Below are 19,348 nucleotides of genomic sequence, written 5' to 3' on the forward strand. Positions count from 1 at the left end.
CTGTATTGACAAGTGAACTATTATGAATATTATGCATTGTGGTTATTTAGTTTTAGGACGGCAGGAGCCTGCTATACAGAGATCCTAGTGCTTAAGGACGTAGTAGAAGGGTGATGGGAATAGCCTACATTATGACATCATGTGAGTAAATGGGTTGTGATGGACAGTCAGACTCGGAATGACAGACAGGGAAATCAAACAACAGTAAACTTATGAGACAACTAATAAACACAATAGAAAGAAACAAGAAATCATGACACGAGAGAAGTAGACTTCTTCATTTTATAAAAAAAGATGGTTGCTATAAAAAAGTAAGAAATAGAAACTAGAAGGAAATGAATAAATAACATAAATACAGCTAGCTAAGTCTTTTTTGTATCGTATCTTCAGTTTTATTGAGCAAATGATTCTTCCATGATTTACCCCAGATAGCTAGTTAGCAGACTAGGTTTGGTTGAATAGCTTGTCCATTCAGGCTCAGAGATCTGAGAGAGAGGCCAGCTCGTGCAGCAGGAGAGCAAAGGATGGACGGTCCTCTGGTTTCTACACAGGAAGAGACAGATCAATCACAAGACATTATGCTTAAAACACAAGCTCCACAAAGATCACAGGTGAACCAACCTACCAGGCTGAATCAGTAAGGTACAGGTGAACCAACCTACCAGGCTGAATCAGTAAGGTACACATGAACCAACCTACCAGGCTGAATCAGTAAGGTACACGTGAACCAACCTACCAGGCTGAATCAGTAAGGTACACGTGAACCAACCTACCAGGCTGAATCAGTAAGGTACACGTGAACCAACCTACCAGGCTGAATCAGTAAGGTACACGTGAACCAACCTACCAGGCTGAATCAGTAAGGTACATGTGAACCAACCTACCAGGCTGAATCAGTAAGGTACACGTGAACCAACCTACCAGGCTGAATCAGTAAGGTACAGGTGAACCAACCTACCAGGCTGAATCAGTAAGGTACACGTGAACCAACCTACCAGGCTGAATCAGTAAGGTACACGTGAACCAACCTACCAGGCTGAATCAGTAAGGTACAGGTGAACCAACCTACCAGGCTGAATCAGTAAGGTACAGGTGAGTCTGTCTACTGCAGCGTTTCCCAAACCCAAGGGGAGCATATATATTTTTTTACACTAGCATGGATTTAAATAATCAACTCATCATCAAGCTTTGATTATTTGAATCAGCAGTGTATTTTTAGGGCAAAAAATGAAGTTTGAGATTCTGAGGACCAAGTTTGGGAAACCCACCCTACCCACCCACACTACACCCACTCACACCTTACCCACCCACACACACCCCCACACTACACCCACTCACACACACCCCCACACTACACCCACCCACACACACACCCACACTACACCCACTCTCACCTTACCCACCCACACTACACCCACTCACACCTTACCCACCCACACACACCCCCACACTACACCCACTCACACCTTACCTACCTACCCACCCACACACACCCCCACACTACACCCACTCACACCTTACCCACCCACACTACACCCTAACCACCCACACACCCACCCACACTACCCTAACAGTACAGGTGTGAACCAGGTAGGTCCTTCCCACCCACCTCCTTCCAGCACCACTCCATGAGGAGGTGCACAGCCTCTGGGGCCTGTCTGGGTTTCAGCAGCCTCAGGCCTGCATTCAGGGCCTCCACCACCTCACCATTAGACCGGTTCTCATAGGGCAGACGCCCCTCAGTATACACCTCCCACATAAACACACCTGTAGGAGAGGTGAGGAGGGGAGGAGAGGATTCAACATTAATTCATCATACCTCTAGTATACATTTTCTAAGTTGAAGAAGCTCAGTGTCTGACCATGCACGACGGTCTCAGAGAGGATAAATAAACCTACCAAAGGACCAGACGGTCTCAGAGAGGATAAATAAACCTACCAAAGGACCAGACGGTCTCAGAGAGGATAAATAAACCTACCAAAGGACCAGATGGTCTCAGAGAGGATAAATAAACCTACCAAAGGACCAAACGGTCTCAGAGAGGATAAATAAACCTACCAAAGGACCAGACGGTCTCAGAGAGGATAAATAAACCTACCAAAGGACCAGACGGTCTCAGAGAGGATAAATAAACCTACCAAAGGACCAGACGGTCTCAGAGAGGATAAATAAACCTACCAAAGGACCAGACGGTCTCAGAGAGGATAAATAAACCTACCAAAGGACCAGACGGTCTCAGAGAGGATAAATAAACCTACCAAAGGACCAGACGGTCTCAGAGAGGATAAATAAACCTACCAAAGGACCAGACGGTCTCAGAGAGGATGAATAAACCTACCAAAGGACCAGACAGTCTCAGAGAGGATGAATAAACCTACCAAAGGACCAAACGGTCTCAGAGAGGATAAATAAACCTACCAAAGGACCAGACGGTCTCAAAGGACCAAAGGACCAGACGGTCTCAGAGAGGATAAATAAACCTACCAAAGGACCAGACGGTCTCAGAGAGGATAAATAAACCTACCAAAGGACCAGACAGTCTCAGAAAGGATAAATAAACCTACCAAAGGACCAGACGGTCTCAGAGAGGATAAATAAACCTACCAAAGGACCAGACGGTCTCAGAGAGGATAAATAAACCTACCAAAGGACCAAACGGTCTCAGAGAGGATAAATAAACCTACCAAAGGACCAAACGGTCTCAGAGAGGATAAATAAACCTACCAAAGGACCAGACGGTCTCAGAGAGGATAAATAAACCTACCAAAGGACCAGACGGTCTCAGAGAGGATAAATAGACCTACCAAAGGACCAGACGTCAGACTTGCTGCTGAACTTGCAGTACTTGATGACTTCAGGAGAAGACCACTTGATGGGGAACTTAGAGCCCTGAGAGCTGGTGTACTGGTCATCTAGAACAAACCTGGTAGGACAGGACAGGGAAGGACACATGGTTGGTTATCTGTGTGAGTCTCTGCAGCTTCCATGTATAGATACACAGTGCCCCCTGTAGAGAAGTCTGACCCTTTAACACACCGGTGGTAGTTTCCCTGTCAGGGTGGGTCACTGGTTCAAGTCTTCACCCTGAGTCACCATATATTCTGGCATTTATCAATAGGCATCAACCAGTCTGTCACAAACTCACCTGGTCATTCCAAAATCAGACACCTTCACCACGTTGTTGCAGGAGACCAGACAGTTTCTGGCTGCCTGTGAGGGTTGGGTTCAGAACACACACTTATGATCTGCAGTAGTTTGCCCATCTTCTATACTATACAGTCCATTATCACTGAAAATCCATCTAGGCCTTAACCAAGCAGAGATGTCTTACAGTTCCTTGATGCTATGACCAGTGAGGTAAAACAACCCTTTCTAAGCTGTTCTGTGTTTTCGTTCTATAAATTCATTTACATTTTCTCTGTAAAATGTGTTGAGATTTGTGAAATGCACTTAAAATAAATTGTGACTAAACAAGCTCACTCGCACGCAGGCAAGCATGTACGCATGCACACGCTCATAAACACATATGTTCAGGTCTTTGGGTGGGTTACCAGGTCTCTGTGGATGAAGTTGTTGCTCTCCAGGTATGCCATCCCTTCACTGACGTCCAGACACATCCCCAGTAGGGTGTCCGGGGACATACGCCCCCTCCTGGCTCGAAGGTAGTCTGACAAGCAGCCCTGCTCCATCAACTCAAACACCAGACACATGGGAGAATGCTGGGTACACACACCATACAGCTGTACCAGCTTACAGTGGGACAGCATCCTGCAATACACACACACACACACACACACACACACACACACACACACACACACACACACACACACACACACACACACACACACACACACACACACACACACACACACACACACACACACACACACACACACACACACACACACACACACACACACACACACACACACACACAGAGATCAGAAGTAGGTCATTACATAGCACGGGTCCAGTGTGTAATTTGAGACACAGCCTTGTTAGGGAATAGGGTATCTTCTAAGATGTCCCCCCCACTATAAAGTCCACTCACGTCATGACCCTGGCCTCCTCTTTAAAGTCTTCCTCAGACATGGCTCCCTCCCGGACCATCTTCACAGCTACCCTGCGCTCCCTCCACCGCCCCTGGAGTACCAGGCCAAACTGACCGCTGCCCACTTCCTCACCCAGGATCAGCTCTGCCGGGTCTACCTCCCACTGACCTGGAGGGTGGGGGTAGGGAGAGGGAGGGGAGAGGGAGTGGAGAGAGAGGGAGGGGGTAGGTAGAGGAAGGATGGAAAGGGAGAGAGAGGGAGAGGGTAGGAAGAGGGAGGGGGAAGGGAGAGGGAGGGTGGAAGGGGAGAGATAGGGAGGGGGTAGGTTGAGGAAGGGTGGAAGGGGAGAGAGAGAGGGAGGGGGAAGGGAGAGGGAGGGTGGAAGGGGAGAGAGAGGGAGGGGGTAGGTAGAGGAAGGGTGGAAGGGGAGAGAGGGGGAGGGGGAAGGGAGAGGGAGGGTGGAAGGGGGAGAGAGGGAGGGGGAAGGGAGAGGGAGGGGGAAGGGAGAGGGAGCGTGGAAGGGGAGAGGGAGGGGGTAGGTAGAGGAAGGGTGGAAGGGGAGAGAGAGGGAGGGGGAAGGGAGAGGGAGGGTGGAAGGGGAGAGAGAGGGAGGGGGAAGGGAGAGGGAGAGGGAGGGTGGAAGGGGAGAGAGAGGGAGGGTGTAGGTAGGTAGAGGAAGGGTGGAAGGGGAGAGAGAGAGGGAGGGGGAAGGGAGAGGAAGGGTGGAAGGGGAGAGAGAGGGAGGGGGTAGGGAGAGGAAGGGTGGAAGGGAGAGAGAGAGAGAGGGAGGGGGTAGGGAGAGGGAGGGGAGAGGGAGGGGGAAGGGAGAGGAAGGGTGGAAGGGGAGAGAGAGGGAGGGGGTAGGTAGAGGGAGGGTGGAAGGGGAGAGAGAGGGAGGGGGTAGGTAGAGGGACGGTGGGTGGAAGGGGAGAGAGAGGGAGGGGGAAGGGAGAGGGGGGGTGGAGGGGGAGAGAGAGTGCAGAGGTAATAATGACATACTAATGCAATTGTTGGAAGATACATCAAGGCTGAACACAACATGGTACACTGTGGTTGTCTGCCACATTCTCCTCCAGGTAGTCCCTCCTGTCTGGACGTTTTCAGGGTGTGGTGGAGCTGCCTACCTATTGGCTGCTAAACCTGGGTACCTCATCACACAGGTCTACCTTACATCACCACTAATGTCCTCCCAGTCCAAATGCTTTTAGAGTAGCAAAACACATGCCAATTCTCACTATCATGCATCTGTTATGTTTGATCTTATCTTTATTATACAGTAACTTATCTATAACATATAAGCATATCTTTATAATACAGTAACTTATCGATAACATACGTACCTGGTGTGTTATCTGCTTTGTGTTTGAGCTTTGTAATTGTCATAAAATTCAGGGTTAGGTAACTTCCATAGAGATAGTTAGAGGACTGCGTATAGACAGCCCTGCTGTTACAGATGCTATAATGAAACAATACAAAAATAATAGTCCTCTAACTATCTCTATGGTAACTATAATCAATAACCAAATAAAATGGTTGCTGGCTGCCTAGAGGCAGGAGCAGCAGGTCAACCTCTGACCTTTTGAGAGTTCTGCAGGGCTCTGAAAGCTCTCTCTACCCTGAGAGATGGGATGCCTCAGTCGAGTGATTAGACCTGCAGAGACCAGACACACAAACGCACGAATGCATGCACACCCCACACACACACACACACGGACAACATGCGCACACACACACACACACGCACGCACGCACGCACGCACGCACGCACGCACACACACACACACACACACACACACACACACACACACACACACACACACACACACACACACACACACACACACACACACACACACACACACACACACACACACACACAGGATGAAGCAACAAACCTAAATCAAAACTAAATGTGCATATACCGGTAGTTAGATAATGTAGAGGCTTTAGGCTGTTCTGCTTTAACAATAGAACACTAGAACACATTAACTTTTATATTACAGGCAGTTTCCTCTGTAGAATGTTGCTGCAAGGAAATGATTGTACCCTATACTAAGGAAATGATTGTACCCTATACTAAGGAAATGATTGTACCCTATACTAAGGAAATGATTGTACCCTATACTAAGGAAATGATTGTACCCTATACTAAGGTAATTATTGTACCCTATACTAAGGAAATGATTGTACCCTATACTAAGGTAATTATTGTACCCTATACTTAAGGAAATGATTGTACCCTATACTAAGGAAATGATTGTACCCTATACTAAGGAAATGATTGTACCCTATACTAAGGAAATGATTGTACCCTATACTAAGGAAATGATTGTACCCTATACTAAGGAAATGATTGTACCCTATACTAAGGAAATGATTGTACCCTATACTAAGGAAACGATTGTACCCTATACTAAGGAAATTATTGTACCCTATACTAAGGAAATGATTGTACCCTATACTAAGGAAATGATTGTACCCTATACTAAGGAAATGATTGTACCCTATACTAAGGAAATGATTGTACCCTATACTAAGGTAATTATTGTACCCTATACTAAGGAAATGATTGTACCCTATACTAAGGTAATTATTGTACCCTATACTTAAGGAAATGATTGTACCCTATACTAAGGAAATGATTGTACCCTATACTAAGGAAATGATTGTACCCTATACTAAGGAAATGATTGTACCCTATACTAAGGGGAGAACATCTGGACCATAGAATGTATAGAACCATTTCACACAGAGGAGGCTGGTGGGAGGAGCTATACGGGCTCATTGTAATGGGTGGATTGGAATCAATTGAATGGTACCTAACAGATCAAACACATGGAAACAACGTGTTTGACTCCATTCCATATTACAATGAGCCCGTCCTCCTATAGCTCCTCCCACAGGGAGCTACAGGATTTCACACTACATTAACACTCATCTCCCATCTCCCTCTCTACTGTGGGAGATCCATGCTGGTGGAACCTTACATGACCCCTGAAGATGCCTTTATCTCAACGCACTAACAAACACAGTCGACCTGGGTACAAATCCAAATAGGCCACACTGGGCTGGCTGTAAATAGATGCATTAGGTACCTGCAGCGTTGTGTTGGTGGTACTGGATGAGCTCAGGGATGGTCATGAATAGGTATTTCTCTGCCAGGTAAAACTTGGACGTCTCCTCTGCCTCTGACTGTCTGATCTGGTAGTGCTTCACCCGCGGGTTCTTCTGCCCGTTGGATCTGAACGTGGTTCATCATCACGTCACTATGCCATAGCAAACTCTTTAAACGTGCAATATGCAGTTCAAACAATAACAAAAGCAGGCAACCCACCACTGTTTTGATAAAAAGCTGAGAGATGTGGGGCTGGAGATATGTAACCACTCTCAAATTCATAGACAGTGCTAGGGATGTCAAAATACCAATCACAGATCGCCCCTTTAACTGACTGTCATTGAAGCTGAGCGACATGGCTGAAACAGGCAGTAGTTACCCTGGGGCTTTAGTGAAGACGGACACCGTGTAGACGCCTGCATGCCTGGAGTCTCGCACCATAAAGGCTCCTTCCTTACCCTGCACAAACAAACATAACATTTAATTTGAGTAGGATAAATCATAATGATCCGAAAAAAGGAATTATAATTCAAGCCATCTGCTGAGTTCATTACGTTCAATTTGTTGTATGTCATATCATAGTTACGTGGATGTAATATTTTCAATCTCTACTTATGGTAATATTATGTGAATAAGGCTTGACATGATAGCACAGTGAGACTCCCGGATGGACGGGAGCTTGAAATGCACAACACCCATTCTACCCTACCACCGTCACTCTACACAACCCATACCTACCCTACCACCGTCACTCTACACAACCCATACCTACCCTACCACCGTCACTCTACACAACCCATACCTACCCTACCACCGTCACTCTACACAACCCATACCTACCCTACCACCGTCACTCTACACAACCCATACCTACCCTACCACCGTCACTCTACACAACCCATACCTACCCTACCACCGTCACTCTACACAACCCATACCTACCCTACCACCGTCACTCTACACAACCCATACCTACCCTACCACCGTCACACAACACAACCCATACCTACCCTACCACCGTCACTCTTCACAACCCATACCTACCCTAACACCGTCACTCTACACAACCCATACCTACCCTACCTACGTCACACTACACAACCCATACCTACCCTACCATCGTCACTCTACACAACCCATACCTACCCTACCACCGTCACACTACACAACCCATACCTACCCTACCACCGTCACTCTACACAACCCATACCTACCCTACCACCGTCACACAACACAACCCATACCTACCCTACCACCGTCACTCTACACAACCCATACCTACCCTACCACTGTCACACAACACAACCTATACCTACCCTACCACCATCACACTACACAACCCATACCTACCCTACAACCATCACACTACACAACCCATACCTACCCTCCCACTGTCACACTACACAACCCTTCCCTCCCACTGTCACACTACACAACCCTCCCACTGTCACACTACACAACCCTAACCCTCCCACTGTCACACTACACAACCCTAACCCTCCCACTGTCACACTACACAACCCTAACCCTCCCACTGTCACACTACACAACCCTCCCACTGTCACACTACACAACCCTCCCACTGTCACACTACACAACCCTAACCCTCCCACTGCCACACTTCACAACCCTCCCACTGTCACACTACACAACCCTCCCACTGTCACACTACACAACCCTCCCACTGTCACACTACACAACCCTCCCACTGTCACACTTCACAACCCTAATCCTCCCACTGTCACACTACACAACCATAACCCTCCCACTGTCACACTACACAAGCCTAACTCTCCTACTGTCACACTACACAACCCTAACCCTACCACTGTCACACTACACAACCCTAACCCTACCACTGTCACACTACACAACCCTAACCCTACCCTACTACTGTCACACTACACAACCCTAACCCTACCACTGTCACACTACACAACCCTAACCTACCACTGTCACACTACACAACCCTAACCCTACCACTGTCACACTACACAACCCTAACCCTCCCACTGTCACACTACACAACCCTAACCCTACCCTCCCACAGTCACACTACACAACCCTAACCCTACCACTGTCACACTACACAACCCCAAACCTCCCACTGTCACACTACACAACCCTAACCCTAACCTCCCACTGTCACACTACACAACCCTAACCCTACCCTCCCACAGTCACACTACACAACCCTAAACCTACCCTCCCACAGTCACACTACACAACCCTAACCCTACCACTGTCACACTACACAACCCTAACCCTACCCTCCCACTGTCACACTACACAACCCTAACCCTACCCACCCACTGTCACCATCTGTCTGTAATAGCGATTATGACACATTTACAACAGGAAATCCTGGACCTGAGCAACCTGCTCCATTGTTTCAAATGTCATCTTTCACTCTGTGTGTGTGTGCGTGTGTGCGTGCGTGTGGACATGCATCTTGCAAAACGCAGCTTTTGCATCCGTGCTGCTGGGGCAAGATACAGGAATTTATTCAATCAAATCCGGTAACCAAATTTTCTGGATAAATTCAAAACATGATCTCATTTTCAAACATAAAAAACATTATTTTTACAGTTATACTTTTTTTAGGGATAACAAAAACATGTTTTCTCTCTAGTTTCAGTTTGTCTGGTTGTAATTCTGATAACATTGCTTTTTGATTGAATCAGGCCCACAAAGTCTGTCCTCTCCCTTCTGAAGTACAGTTTAATACCAAACTATGTCTGTCCTCTCCCTTCTGAAGTACAGTTTAACACCAAACTATGTCTGTCCTCTCCCTTCTGAAGTACAGTTTAACACCAAACTATGTCTGTCCTCTCCCTTCTGAAGTACAGTTTAACACCAAACTATGTCTGTCCTCTCCCTTCTGAAGTACAGTTTAACACCAACCTATGTCTGTCCTCTCCCTTCTGAAGTACAGTTTAACACCAAACTATGTCTGTCCTCTCCCTTCTGAAGTACAGTTTAACACCAAACTATGTCTGTCCTCTCCCTTCTGAAGTACAGTTTAACACCAAACTATGTCTGTCCTCTCCCTTCTGAAGTACAGTTTAACACCAAACTATGTCTGTCCTCTCCCTTCTGAAGTACAGTTTAACACCAAACTATGTCTGTCCTCTCCCTTCTGAAGTACAGTTTAACACCAAACTATGTCTGTCCTCTCCCTTCTGAAGTACAGTTTAACACCAAACTATGTCTGTCCTCTCCCTTCTGAAGTACAGTTTAACACCAAACTGAAGAAGGCCGGCGTTGTTTTACCTCTGTCATCAGCAGTTCCTCAGCTCTTCCTCTCGTTATGTCTTTGTTGTACCATCTGGAAAACAAGAAGGGGAATTATCAACCTAGACCAATCAAATGTCTGAAATAAAATAACAGGGTACAATTGTTATCTTATACTATAAAAATAGTCAGGAAAATTGTATTTGGTATAAATCCGACTCACTCAAATCTGTTGAAGTTGTTGCAGGATTTTTCCGCTATATACGTGCAAGGTACAAAACCTGTGTTTCTATTGAAGGAAAGGACACAATGAATAATGTAGGTGTGTACAACTAAACAGCCAATAATACATATTACAGATAGGCTCAGACAAATGTCATAGGGTTGTCATAGAGATGTCATAGGGTTGTCACAGAGATGTCATAGGGTTGTCACAGAGATGTCATAGGGTTGTCATAGAGATGTCATAGGGTTGTCACAGAGATGTCATAGGGTTGTCACAGAGATGTCATAGGGTTGTCACAGAGATGTCATAGGGTTGTCACAGAGATGTCATAGGGTTGTCACAGGGTTATAATAGTGTTGCCATGTCGTCTCTACTTACCCTCTGTGGTCCTGTACAGTCCACCAATCATGGTGGGAGCTGTCAGTCAGGATGTACTCCTGGTCTTTGTGAAGGGGCAGCTCTGTGTCTCCAAGGGGACTGTAGTTCTGTAGCGCAACCACCACACTCTGGCCCGGGTCGGAGAGCCGCCGCTACACGATGTAAGGGAAACACTGATCCTTAGCATTAATGTGACTCAAAGCAACATACTGTACGTTTACAGGCACAGTGAAGTATATAGACATGACATATCATGCATATTTACCTGTGTGTCCGGGGTTGGAGGGAGAGGCTTCTTGGAAGCTACAGAAGGGCATTTTGTGGTTAATTCATAAAAGTCTAAGCTGCTGGGTGTGTGTGTGTGTGTGTGTGTGTGTGTGTGTGTGTGTGTGTGTGTGTGTGTGTGTGTGTGTGTGTGTGTGTGTGTGTGTGTGTGTGTGTGTGTGTGTGTGTGTGTGTGTGTGTGTGTGTGTGTGTGTGTGTGTGTGTGTGTGTGTGTGTGTGTGTGTGTGTGTATGGGTTACTTTAAGGGTCTCCCTTTTCAATAGTGGTCATATTAGTTTGTGTGCTACAGAAATGTTGATGAGAAGACTGATTGTCGGGATGTCTCCTGGTCTGACAGACAGCGTTGTAGCTCTGCCACCTTCCACTACAGAATGGTGACCAAGGTGGATGTGGTGGATTGAGACGCAGCCCATTGCTAAAAAACACATCTCTAGCGTAAACTGACGGATTTTATTATTATGTTACTTAGATTGACACACCAGTGCGTCAATAGACCATAGAGAGTTAAATTCACATTATGGGCAGTTTTCATAATAATAAAAATAACTTTACATAGGATTTATAAATGGTTTATATGTAAGACATAATAATACTAATGATTATTTTTATTGAGTGTGGGAAATGCACTCTTCAAATGAAATATACCTGTACCGTATCCCACGGGGTCGTACTCCTGACATCCCGTAGCCATCTTCTCTGTCTGGTAACAGCACCTCCACCTCCCCTCCGTCCAGAAGTTGGGGTGATACTTCAGGAGTAATGCATTGCACTTGGTCTCTTCATGACACCAGAGAGAAATGAAATACAGTGTAAGACATGGAGGCTCAAATGAGTTTATAATATAATGTTGATATACTACTCTTCATATTATGTTGTTTTTCTAATCTTATTGTCATGTTTTGTCTTATATTGTCTTGTCATTTTGCTTTCCCTTCTGTTCGTTTTCCCCCTGCTGGTCTTATTAGGTTCGTTCCCTTTTTTCTCTCTCCCTCCCTCTCTCTCTTCTCTCTATCGTTCCGTTCCTGCTCCCAGCTGTTCCTATTCTCCTACTCACTCATTTAGTCTTTCCACACCTGTTCCCTATCTTGTCCTCTGATTAGAGTCCCTATTTCTCCCCTTGTCTTCCGTTTCTGTCCTGTCGGATCCTTGTATATTGTTCGCCGTGCTGTGTCTTGTTTCCCTCAGATGCTGCGTGTGAGCAGGTGTCAGAGTCTGCTACGGTCGATGCCTTCCCGAGGCAACCTACAGTTTATGGTCGAGTCTCCAGTCTGTCCTCGTCACTACGAGTGGAATTAGTTTTTTATGCTTTGTTTTCTGCTCCGATTTGTCTAGGAGTATTGCCTATTTCCTTTACTGGAATAAAGACTCTGTTTTCGCCAAGTCGCTTTTGGGTCCTCATTCACCTGCATAACACTTATGGTATATATATTATGGTGTATATATATATATATATATATATGAACAAACTCAGCTCTGTGGTATTGGTATTATGGGTCTGATGTTGAATGTTTCCCATAACAGCTGCTCACCCTCCTTCAGAGCCCGGACCCATCTCTGACGACAGTCGTTGTCCGGGGCGAAGATGTACAGGTAGCAGTTGTCGTGGACAACCTGTTGAGACATTTATGCACATCTAAAAAAAAACAGTGTCATGGCTTATAAATGAAAGTCATTGTAAACTGTTCCCAATGGTGAGTAAGTAGCATTCCTCCATTAGACAGAAGCGGTAGAAGAGATGAGTTGTCTTATGTGGTCTTACCTGGAAGGGGTACTTGTTGCTGCAGGGGATTGGGGCTTCAGTGCACACTATCTCTACACACTTGATCCTGGAGAGCTCAATGCAGCCTTTCTGGCTGGGCTTTTTCTGAAGATGAATAAAGGTTTCTATCAACATCTTCACAACTTTATATTTTCATATCAAACAATACAACCCCCATACAGTAACTATCATACACTGTGAAAGCAAGATTTCTTCATAACTCAACCTATGATTTTCAAAATTAGACTACTGAAGTATAAAGTGTAAATTAATTTCAACATTAAATGTCATTCTTGACAGAAATCGATAAACAAACAAACGCCACACAATTGAACAATAAAAATTGTACATACCCCAGGGCGTTGTTCAGAATAGGTCAGGTCCTGGGTGTCCAAGACAAAGAACCTTTCCTTGTAATTACAGGGCGACGTCCTTCGCTTCTGCTGAGATTTCTTGATGAGAGTCCCCTTCAAGATTACCGTGGGGAGCATAGTGAACACAGATACCTGGCTAACATTGAGAGACAGAGGGAGAGACAGAGAGAGAGACAGCGAGGTGGGCTGTAGAGTTAGACTGAACACCTATAGAGGAGTGGAGAGAAGGAAAAGATTGATGGGAGTTTGTGTCGTGAGTTTCCGCTGTAGATACACTAGGTAAACCACTTCCTTGAGCATGGCTGATAGAAACCAACACTCACACACAGACTAAGATGCACACACACACACACACACACACACACACACACACACACACACACACACACACACACACACACACACACACACACACACACACACACACACACACACACACACACACACACACACACACACACACACACACACACACACACACACACACACGTTGAAGCATCACAAGCTGCATGGGTGCACAGAACCACAGGGCCTGAGCAGCTCTCTCCCCAGAAATCAGGCTAAACGTACACTTAAAACACATTTGTAGTTGAACAAATGCTATTATGCAGGTTACTGCCAAACTAATGGAAACACTTGAGTAACTGAGGGATATAAAGTATATATAAGCATGTGATTCCACATAGGTGTGGTTCCTAAGTTAATTAAGCAATTCATATCCCATCATGCATGTATAAAAATACTGGAAAGGTCATTATTTTGGCAACAGTGGCTATTTATATTTGTATTTATTGTGGATCCCAATCACAGTAAGGTACTTAAAGATATTATCTGGTACTTTTGTATACTTTTTAGCCAGTAGTTCTGCAAGTAGCCCTCCCGAGCCAAAAGTGGTCCTGGAAAAGGTGTTGTTTTGTGCACCAAGTCATTCATCTTTCTCCCTCTCTACTACTGTGTGTATGATATACCTCTTGCTACCTGACACTCATATGGCGAGGGACTGAAGCTCATGAACTAGAGTTGTTTGGGGACTGGCCCATGTGGGTGAAAATGAATGGAAACTGGCGCAACACAGCTTCCAGAAAAAGTTGCTTTCAAACTCAGGATTTCTGGCTAATTAAGGTAAGACAGTAATTCTGCTCATAGTTTATGCATGTATGAATTACACATTGACACATCCAACCCAAAGCAGGAGGTTAAAAAAAGATTTAAAAGTTGCCAAAGTTACGGAGTATGTCTTTAATTGTTAACCAGAAATTATTTGATATTTAAGCAATAAGGCCCAAGGGAGTGTGGTATATGGCCAATATACCACTTATAACAACAAACTCTGAGGTGGCTTATTGCCAATGATGGAAAAAGTACCCAATTGTCATACTTGAGTAAAAGTAAAGATACCTTAATAGAAAATGCCTAAAGTAAAAATGAAAGTCACCCAGTAAAATATTACTTGAGTAAAAGTCTAAAAGTATTTGGTTTAAAATATACTTAAGTATCAAAAGTAAATGTAATTGCAAAAATATACTTAAGTATCAAAAGTAAAAGTATAAATCATTTCAAAGTTCTTATATAAAGCAAACCAGACAGAACAATTTGTAAAAACAAAAATATTTACAGATAGCCAGGGCACACTCTAATACTCAGACATCATTTCCAAACAAAGCATTTGTCTTTAGTGAGTCTGCCAGGTCAGAGGCATAAGGGATGACCAGGCATGTTCTCTTGATATGATCGGAAATTGGACCATTTTCCTGTCCTGTTAAGCATTCAAAATGTAACGAGTACTTTTGGTATCAGGAAAAACATATGGAGTAAAAAGTACATTATTTTCTTTAGGTATATAGTAAAGTAAAAGTAAAAGTTGTCAAACATATAAATAGTAAAGTAAAGTACAGATATCCCATAAAACTACTTAAGTAGAACTTTAATTGTTTTATACTTATGTACTTAGCATCACTGCTTATTGCTATTATACACTGGTTACCAAAGTAATTAGAGCACTAAAAACACATGTTTTGTCATAAGGTCCGCGGTACCACGTCTGTCAGCCAATCAGCATTCAGGGAACGAACCACCCAGTTAATAACGAGATATAGACAGCTTCATTGGACGTTTAAGACCCTTTATGTTGGTGTTTCCTTCATTATGTCATTTAGCTGTATGTTACCATCACAATGAGACATTAATTTATAGCAGATTGGAACATCGCACTGTTGAGCTCTTACGCCACCTTTACACTGCACAAATGTGATGGATGAAAATCTAAAATATTGCCACAATACTTCGGCCCAGTCTGCGATAACCAATCAAATCGCGCATTACTGTCGAGAATCTCACCAATCCGCACCGCCAACAAATTATGTCAAGAAAAAACCCAACCAATGGGATAGGATGACAGGGGCATGAAAGGGAAACGAGACATTGCGCATACAAATGTTTTGTGTAAAGCAGTAATTGTGGTGGTGATTTCAGTTGATAGTAGATACAGTACTTGAGGACTCCATTTAAAGGTATGTTTAAGCTTTTGTTTCTTTTGTCTCATTCCTTGTCGTGAAATGACTTCCAAGTCTGCTATCTAACCCCGGGCTGTTAGCTGGCTAACGCGTCAGCTCGCTAGAGACTGAATCAACTGAAAAGAAAAACGTCGTCATTAAGTGTAGCTAGCTAGATTGTTCGCTTATGTTTCTAACAAAAGCCGTTTGTAGGCTTCTAGTTAGCGCATTAATGCCACTTGCCCAGGTTAGTTTTAGACAACGTAGCCAGCTCCGCCCTACGTACTGTAACGTTAAAGTTAGCAACGCTAGCCAGCTAGATGCTGCCCCTCGTGGCGCATGCGCGGCTACTCACACGGCTTGCAACTATTATCACGGATTAATAGGGGAAACCCTATGAATTATAAGTATATTTGATTATACCGTCTAAATAAAGAGGTGAACCATCCTCTTTGTTAATCAGCAGGATAATAGCATCCGTTCTTTCCCCAGTTTATTTTTAATGGCGATGCAGCTAAAAAGGTAAAGTATGATGTCTAAGAAATATGGTAGGCTATAATACATCTGTAATCTAATTTTATTCTATCCAGGCCTCACTATGGGTGAACCACAGCAGGTGAGTGCCCTGCCTCCCCCTCCTATGCAGTACATCAAGGAGTACACAGACGAGAACATCCGCAAGGGGCTCATCCCCAAACCCCCTCCTCCCATCCGAGACACCTACATGATGTTCGGCAACCAGTTCCAGTGTGACGACCTGATCATCCGACCGCTGGAGAGCCAGGGCATCGAGCGGCTCCACCCCATGCAGTTTCACCACAAACGGGAGCTCAAGAAGCTCAACATGTCCATCCTGGTGAATTTCCTGGATCTCCTGGACATCCTGATCAAGAGCCCTGGCAGTATAAAGAGAGAGGAGAAGCTGGAGGACCTGAAGCTGCTGTTTGTCCACATGCACCATCTGATCAATGAGTACCGTCCGCACCAGGCCAGAGAGACCCTGAGGGTGATGATGGAAGTGCAGAAGAGACAGCGACTGGAGACTGCAGAGAGGTTCCAGAAACATCTGGAGAGGGTGGTGGAGATGATCCAGGGGTGCCTGGCCTCCCTGCCCCATGACCTACCCCAGACTGAGGGCTTGAGTGGGGCAGGGGATGTGGCGAGGGGTGTTAGGATTGGTGGGGCGTTGGGGTTGGACGCCAGGCTAAAGACTGAGCCCATGGACGTGGAGGAGGCTGGGACTAGCTGTATGGCTGTTGGGCCACAACAGGACAAAAGCATGGGTGGTGCTGCTAAGAAAGACAGAGTATTGGACAAGGATGCTGCCATGTGTAGTATTATCGACGAGATCGCCTGAGTTTTGTGTTTAGAGCTAGGGGTCTCTACAGCAGGGTGTGACGGTGAAGAACGTTCAGATATAAAATTGTTCTGGAGAGCAATGATTGTCTGTAGAATAGTGAATCGACCACTCTGTTCATTATATTTCTATATGCAACGTTCAGAATCAAAATGATTCACATTGCTGAATATAGGTTTTTCCTGGTCATTATGTTTGTCTCATTGGTCTCGGTTGAATTGTGTCATATGCTTAATGTGGTTCTGATCACATACGCTGTCTGCAGTTATAGAATATTTTCTTAAGTCAAAGCTTTACTGAAATTATGTGTCATGGACTATGAAGACTCACCTTCCTTGAGTTGAGACATTTGGGATATCATTGGGGTTTAGATGCTGGTAAAATTCATCATTTGATAAAGTTTTAATAAACTAATTTCTACGTCCTATAACAATTTATATACTTATTTTTTTTTAAATGTTTGCATTAGAGAAATAATTAGGCCTACCACCCTTTTCTATTATGCCACTGGTTGGTTCTGCTGAATCCTTTCAAGGTGTCTTAAAACTGGGTCACACAAAAAACTGGGTCACACACACACACCCAAATCATTTAGTAGAGGTGCTGATTTATGCAGATTAAACTAAGAATACTTCAATGCTATGTAAATGCTCCCAACAATTTAATGGGTAAATCAACAACTTTTAGACAATGCCATGTATCCTGAAGTATGCATCCTGAAGTATGCACCGTTGCTGAAACTTTGGTGATTTACCCATTTAATTGTTGGAAGCAGTTGTATAGTGTGCAACTCTTTAATGAAGTTTCCCCTAGCAACAGATAGTAGTATCAGCTTCCCCAATTCTAACCTGAACCATTAGTGGGGGAAATGGCCGGGGTGACTACACCCAGACAGCCCACTTGGCTCTGTCTGCACTCTCACAGTTACCAACATACTAACAGTGTAATCAGTGTTGTGTAGGCTTGGTCTGTGCTATGTAACTAACACATGCAGTAATGTGAGTTTGCTCATTGGCTGTGTTTAGCTCCTATTAGAAGACGGATAGTTGGTGACATACAGGGAAATTGAATCCTTACACAACATGGGATGAGCGAGTACTGCAGGCAGGCCTGGGTTGTGTAAGCGAAGGTTTGCATAAGTGCACTTTAGTCCCATAAACAGAGACACACTGAACCACTAGGTGGATTCAGATTTTCTTACTACAGCAAACGTACAGGCCTTGAATTGATGTGCTGTTCGGTTAGGATCAATGAGGACAGACACAACACTACCCTTGAAATGTGAATCGGAATTTCCATTCCTTATTTTATGAAAACATGTTTTGTTATTGAACTCGTTAGGAAACACAATTGCCTTGTTTGTTTTTCTGTATGTAATGTAGTAGCCTAGATACTGCTATCTCTGATTCAACATGTCTGTGAAGCCTGAAGTCACATCAGGCATGCATTTTTTTCAACAGGAGCACAATACATTACCTAACACTACTGCCCCAGATATCAAACTCTTACTCAAACCAGAGAGACCTACATTTTCAAGTGGTTGCTATAGTGACAGAATGATTATGAATGGTAGGTGGCCAATGAAAGACGGGATGCATTATGTGGGTCTGTACAGTCGTGGCCAAAAGTTTTGAGAATGACACAAAGTGCTGCTTCAGTGTCTTTAGATATTTTTGTCAGATGTTACTATGGAATACTGAAGTATAATTACAGTTACATTAAGTTGATGCAAAGAGTCAATATTTGCGGTGTTGACCCTTCTTTTTCAAGACCTCTGCAATCCGCCCTGGCATGCTGTCAATTAACTTCTGGGCCACATCCTGACTGATGGCAGCCCATTCTTGCATAATCAATGCTTGGAATTTGTGGGTTTTTGTTTGTCCTCTTGAGGATTGACCACAAGTTCTCAATGGGATTAAGGTCTGGGGGGTTTCCTGGCCATGGACCCAAAATATCAATGTTTTGTTCCCCGAGCCACTTAATTATCACTTTTGCCTTATGGCAAGGTGCTCCATCATGCTGGAAAAGGCATTGTTCATCACCAAACTGTTCCTGGATGGTTGGGAGAAGTT

At 44.6% G+C, this 19,348-nt stretch overlaps 2 protein-coding genes across 2 annotated transcripts; one reads left to right on the plus strand and one right to left on the minus strand.

Annotated features, from left to right (window-relative positions):
- Positions 1–268: 268 nt before the first annotated feature.
- Positions 269–13,639, minus strand: itk (IL2 inducible T cell kinase). The gene is made up of 17 exons (XM_046322739.1): positions 13,407–13,639; positions 13,054–13,158; positions 12,824–12,905; positions 11,940–12,071; positions 11,275–11,312; positions 11,010–11,161; positions 10,629–10,694; positions 10,445–10,499; positions 7,551–7,630; positions 7,152–7,297; positions 5,633–5,707; positions 4,056–4,224; positions 3,553–3,769; positions 3,147–3,211; positions 2,806–2,924; positions 1,610–1,767; positions 269–543 (listed from the first exon to the last, which is right to left on the minus strand). The coding sequence occupies exons 1-17, from the start codon at positions 13,542–13,544 to the stop codon at positions 478–480; spliced, it is 1,863 nt and encodes a 620-aa protein (XP_046178695.1). The 5' UTR covers positions 13,545–13,639; the 3' UTR covers positions 269–477.
- Positions 13,640–15,781: 2,142 nt separating this feature from the next.
- On the plus strand, positions 15,782–17,706 carry LOC124011126 (mediator of RNA polymerase II transcription subunit 7-like). Its single transcript, XM_046324184.1, has 2 exons — positions 15,782–15,937; positions 16,510–17,706. The coding sequence occupies exon 2, from the start codon at positions 16,518–16,520 to the stop codon at positions 17,274–17,276; it is 759 nt and encodes a 252-aa protein (XP_046180140.1). The 5' UTR covers positions 15,782–15,937; positions 16,510–16,517; the 3' UTR covers positions 17,277–17,706.
- The last annotated feature ends 1,642 nt before the right edge of the window (positions 17,707–19,348 follow it).

The sequence above is a fragment of the Oncorhynchus gorbuscha genome, linkage group LG23 (assembly GCF_021184085.1).
Source record: "Oncorhynchus gorbuscha isolate QuinsamMale2020 ecotype Even-year linkage group LG23, OgorEven_v1.0, whole genome shotgun sequence".
NCBI classification, from domain to species: domain Eukaryota; kingdom Metazoa; phylum Chordata; class Actinopteri; order Salmoniformes; family Salmonidae; genus Oncorhynchus; species Oncorhynchus gorbuscha.

What these genes read in the sequence shown, in the direction of transcription:
- itk (XM_046322739.1), bottom strand. Translation starts at nt 13,544, where the DNA reads ATGCTCCCCACGGTAATCTTGAAGGGGACTCTCATCAAGAAATCTCAG. An exon ending in CCCCGTGGGATACGGTACAG is followed by an intron (nt 11,313 to 11,939) that starts GTATATTTCATT and finishes GCCCTTCTGTAG; the next exon opens with CTTCCAAGAAGCCTCTCCCT. An exon ending in GTCTTCACTAAAGCCCCAGG is followed by an intron (nt 7,298 to 7,550) that starts GTAACTACTGCC and finishes AACCACGTTCAG; the next exon opens with ATCCAACGGGCAGAAGAACC.
- LOC124011126 (XM_046324184.1), top strand. Translation starts at nt 16,518, where the DNA reads ATGGGTGAACCACAGCAGGTGAGTGCCCTGCCTCCCCCTCCTATGCAG.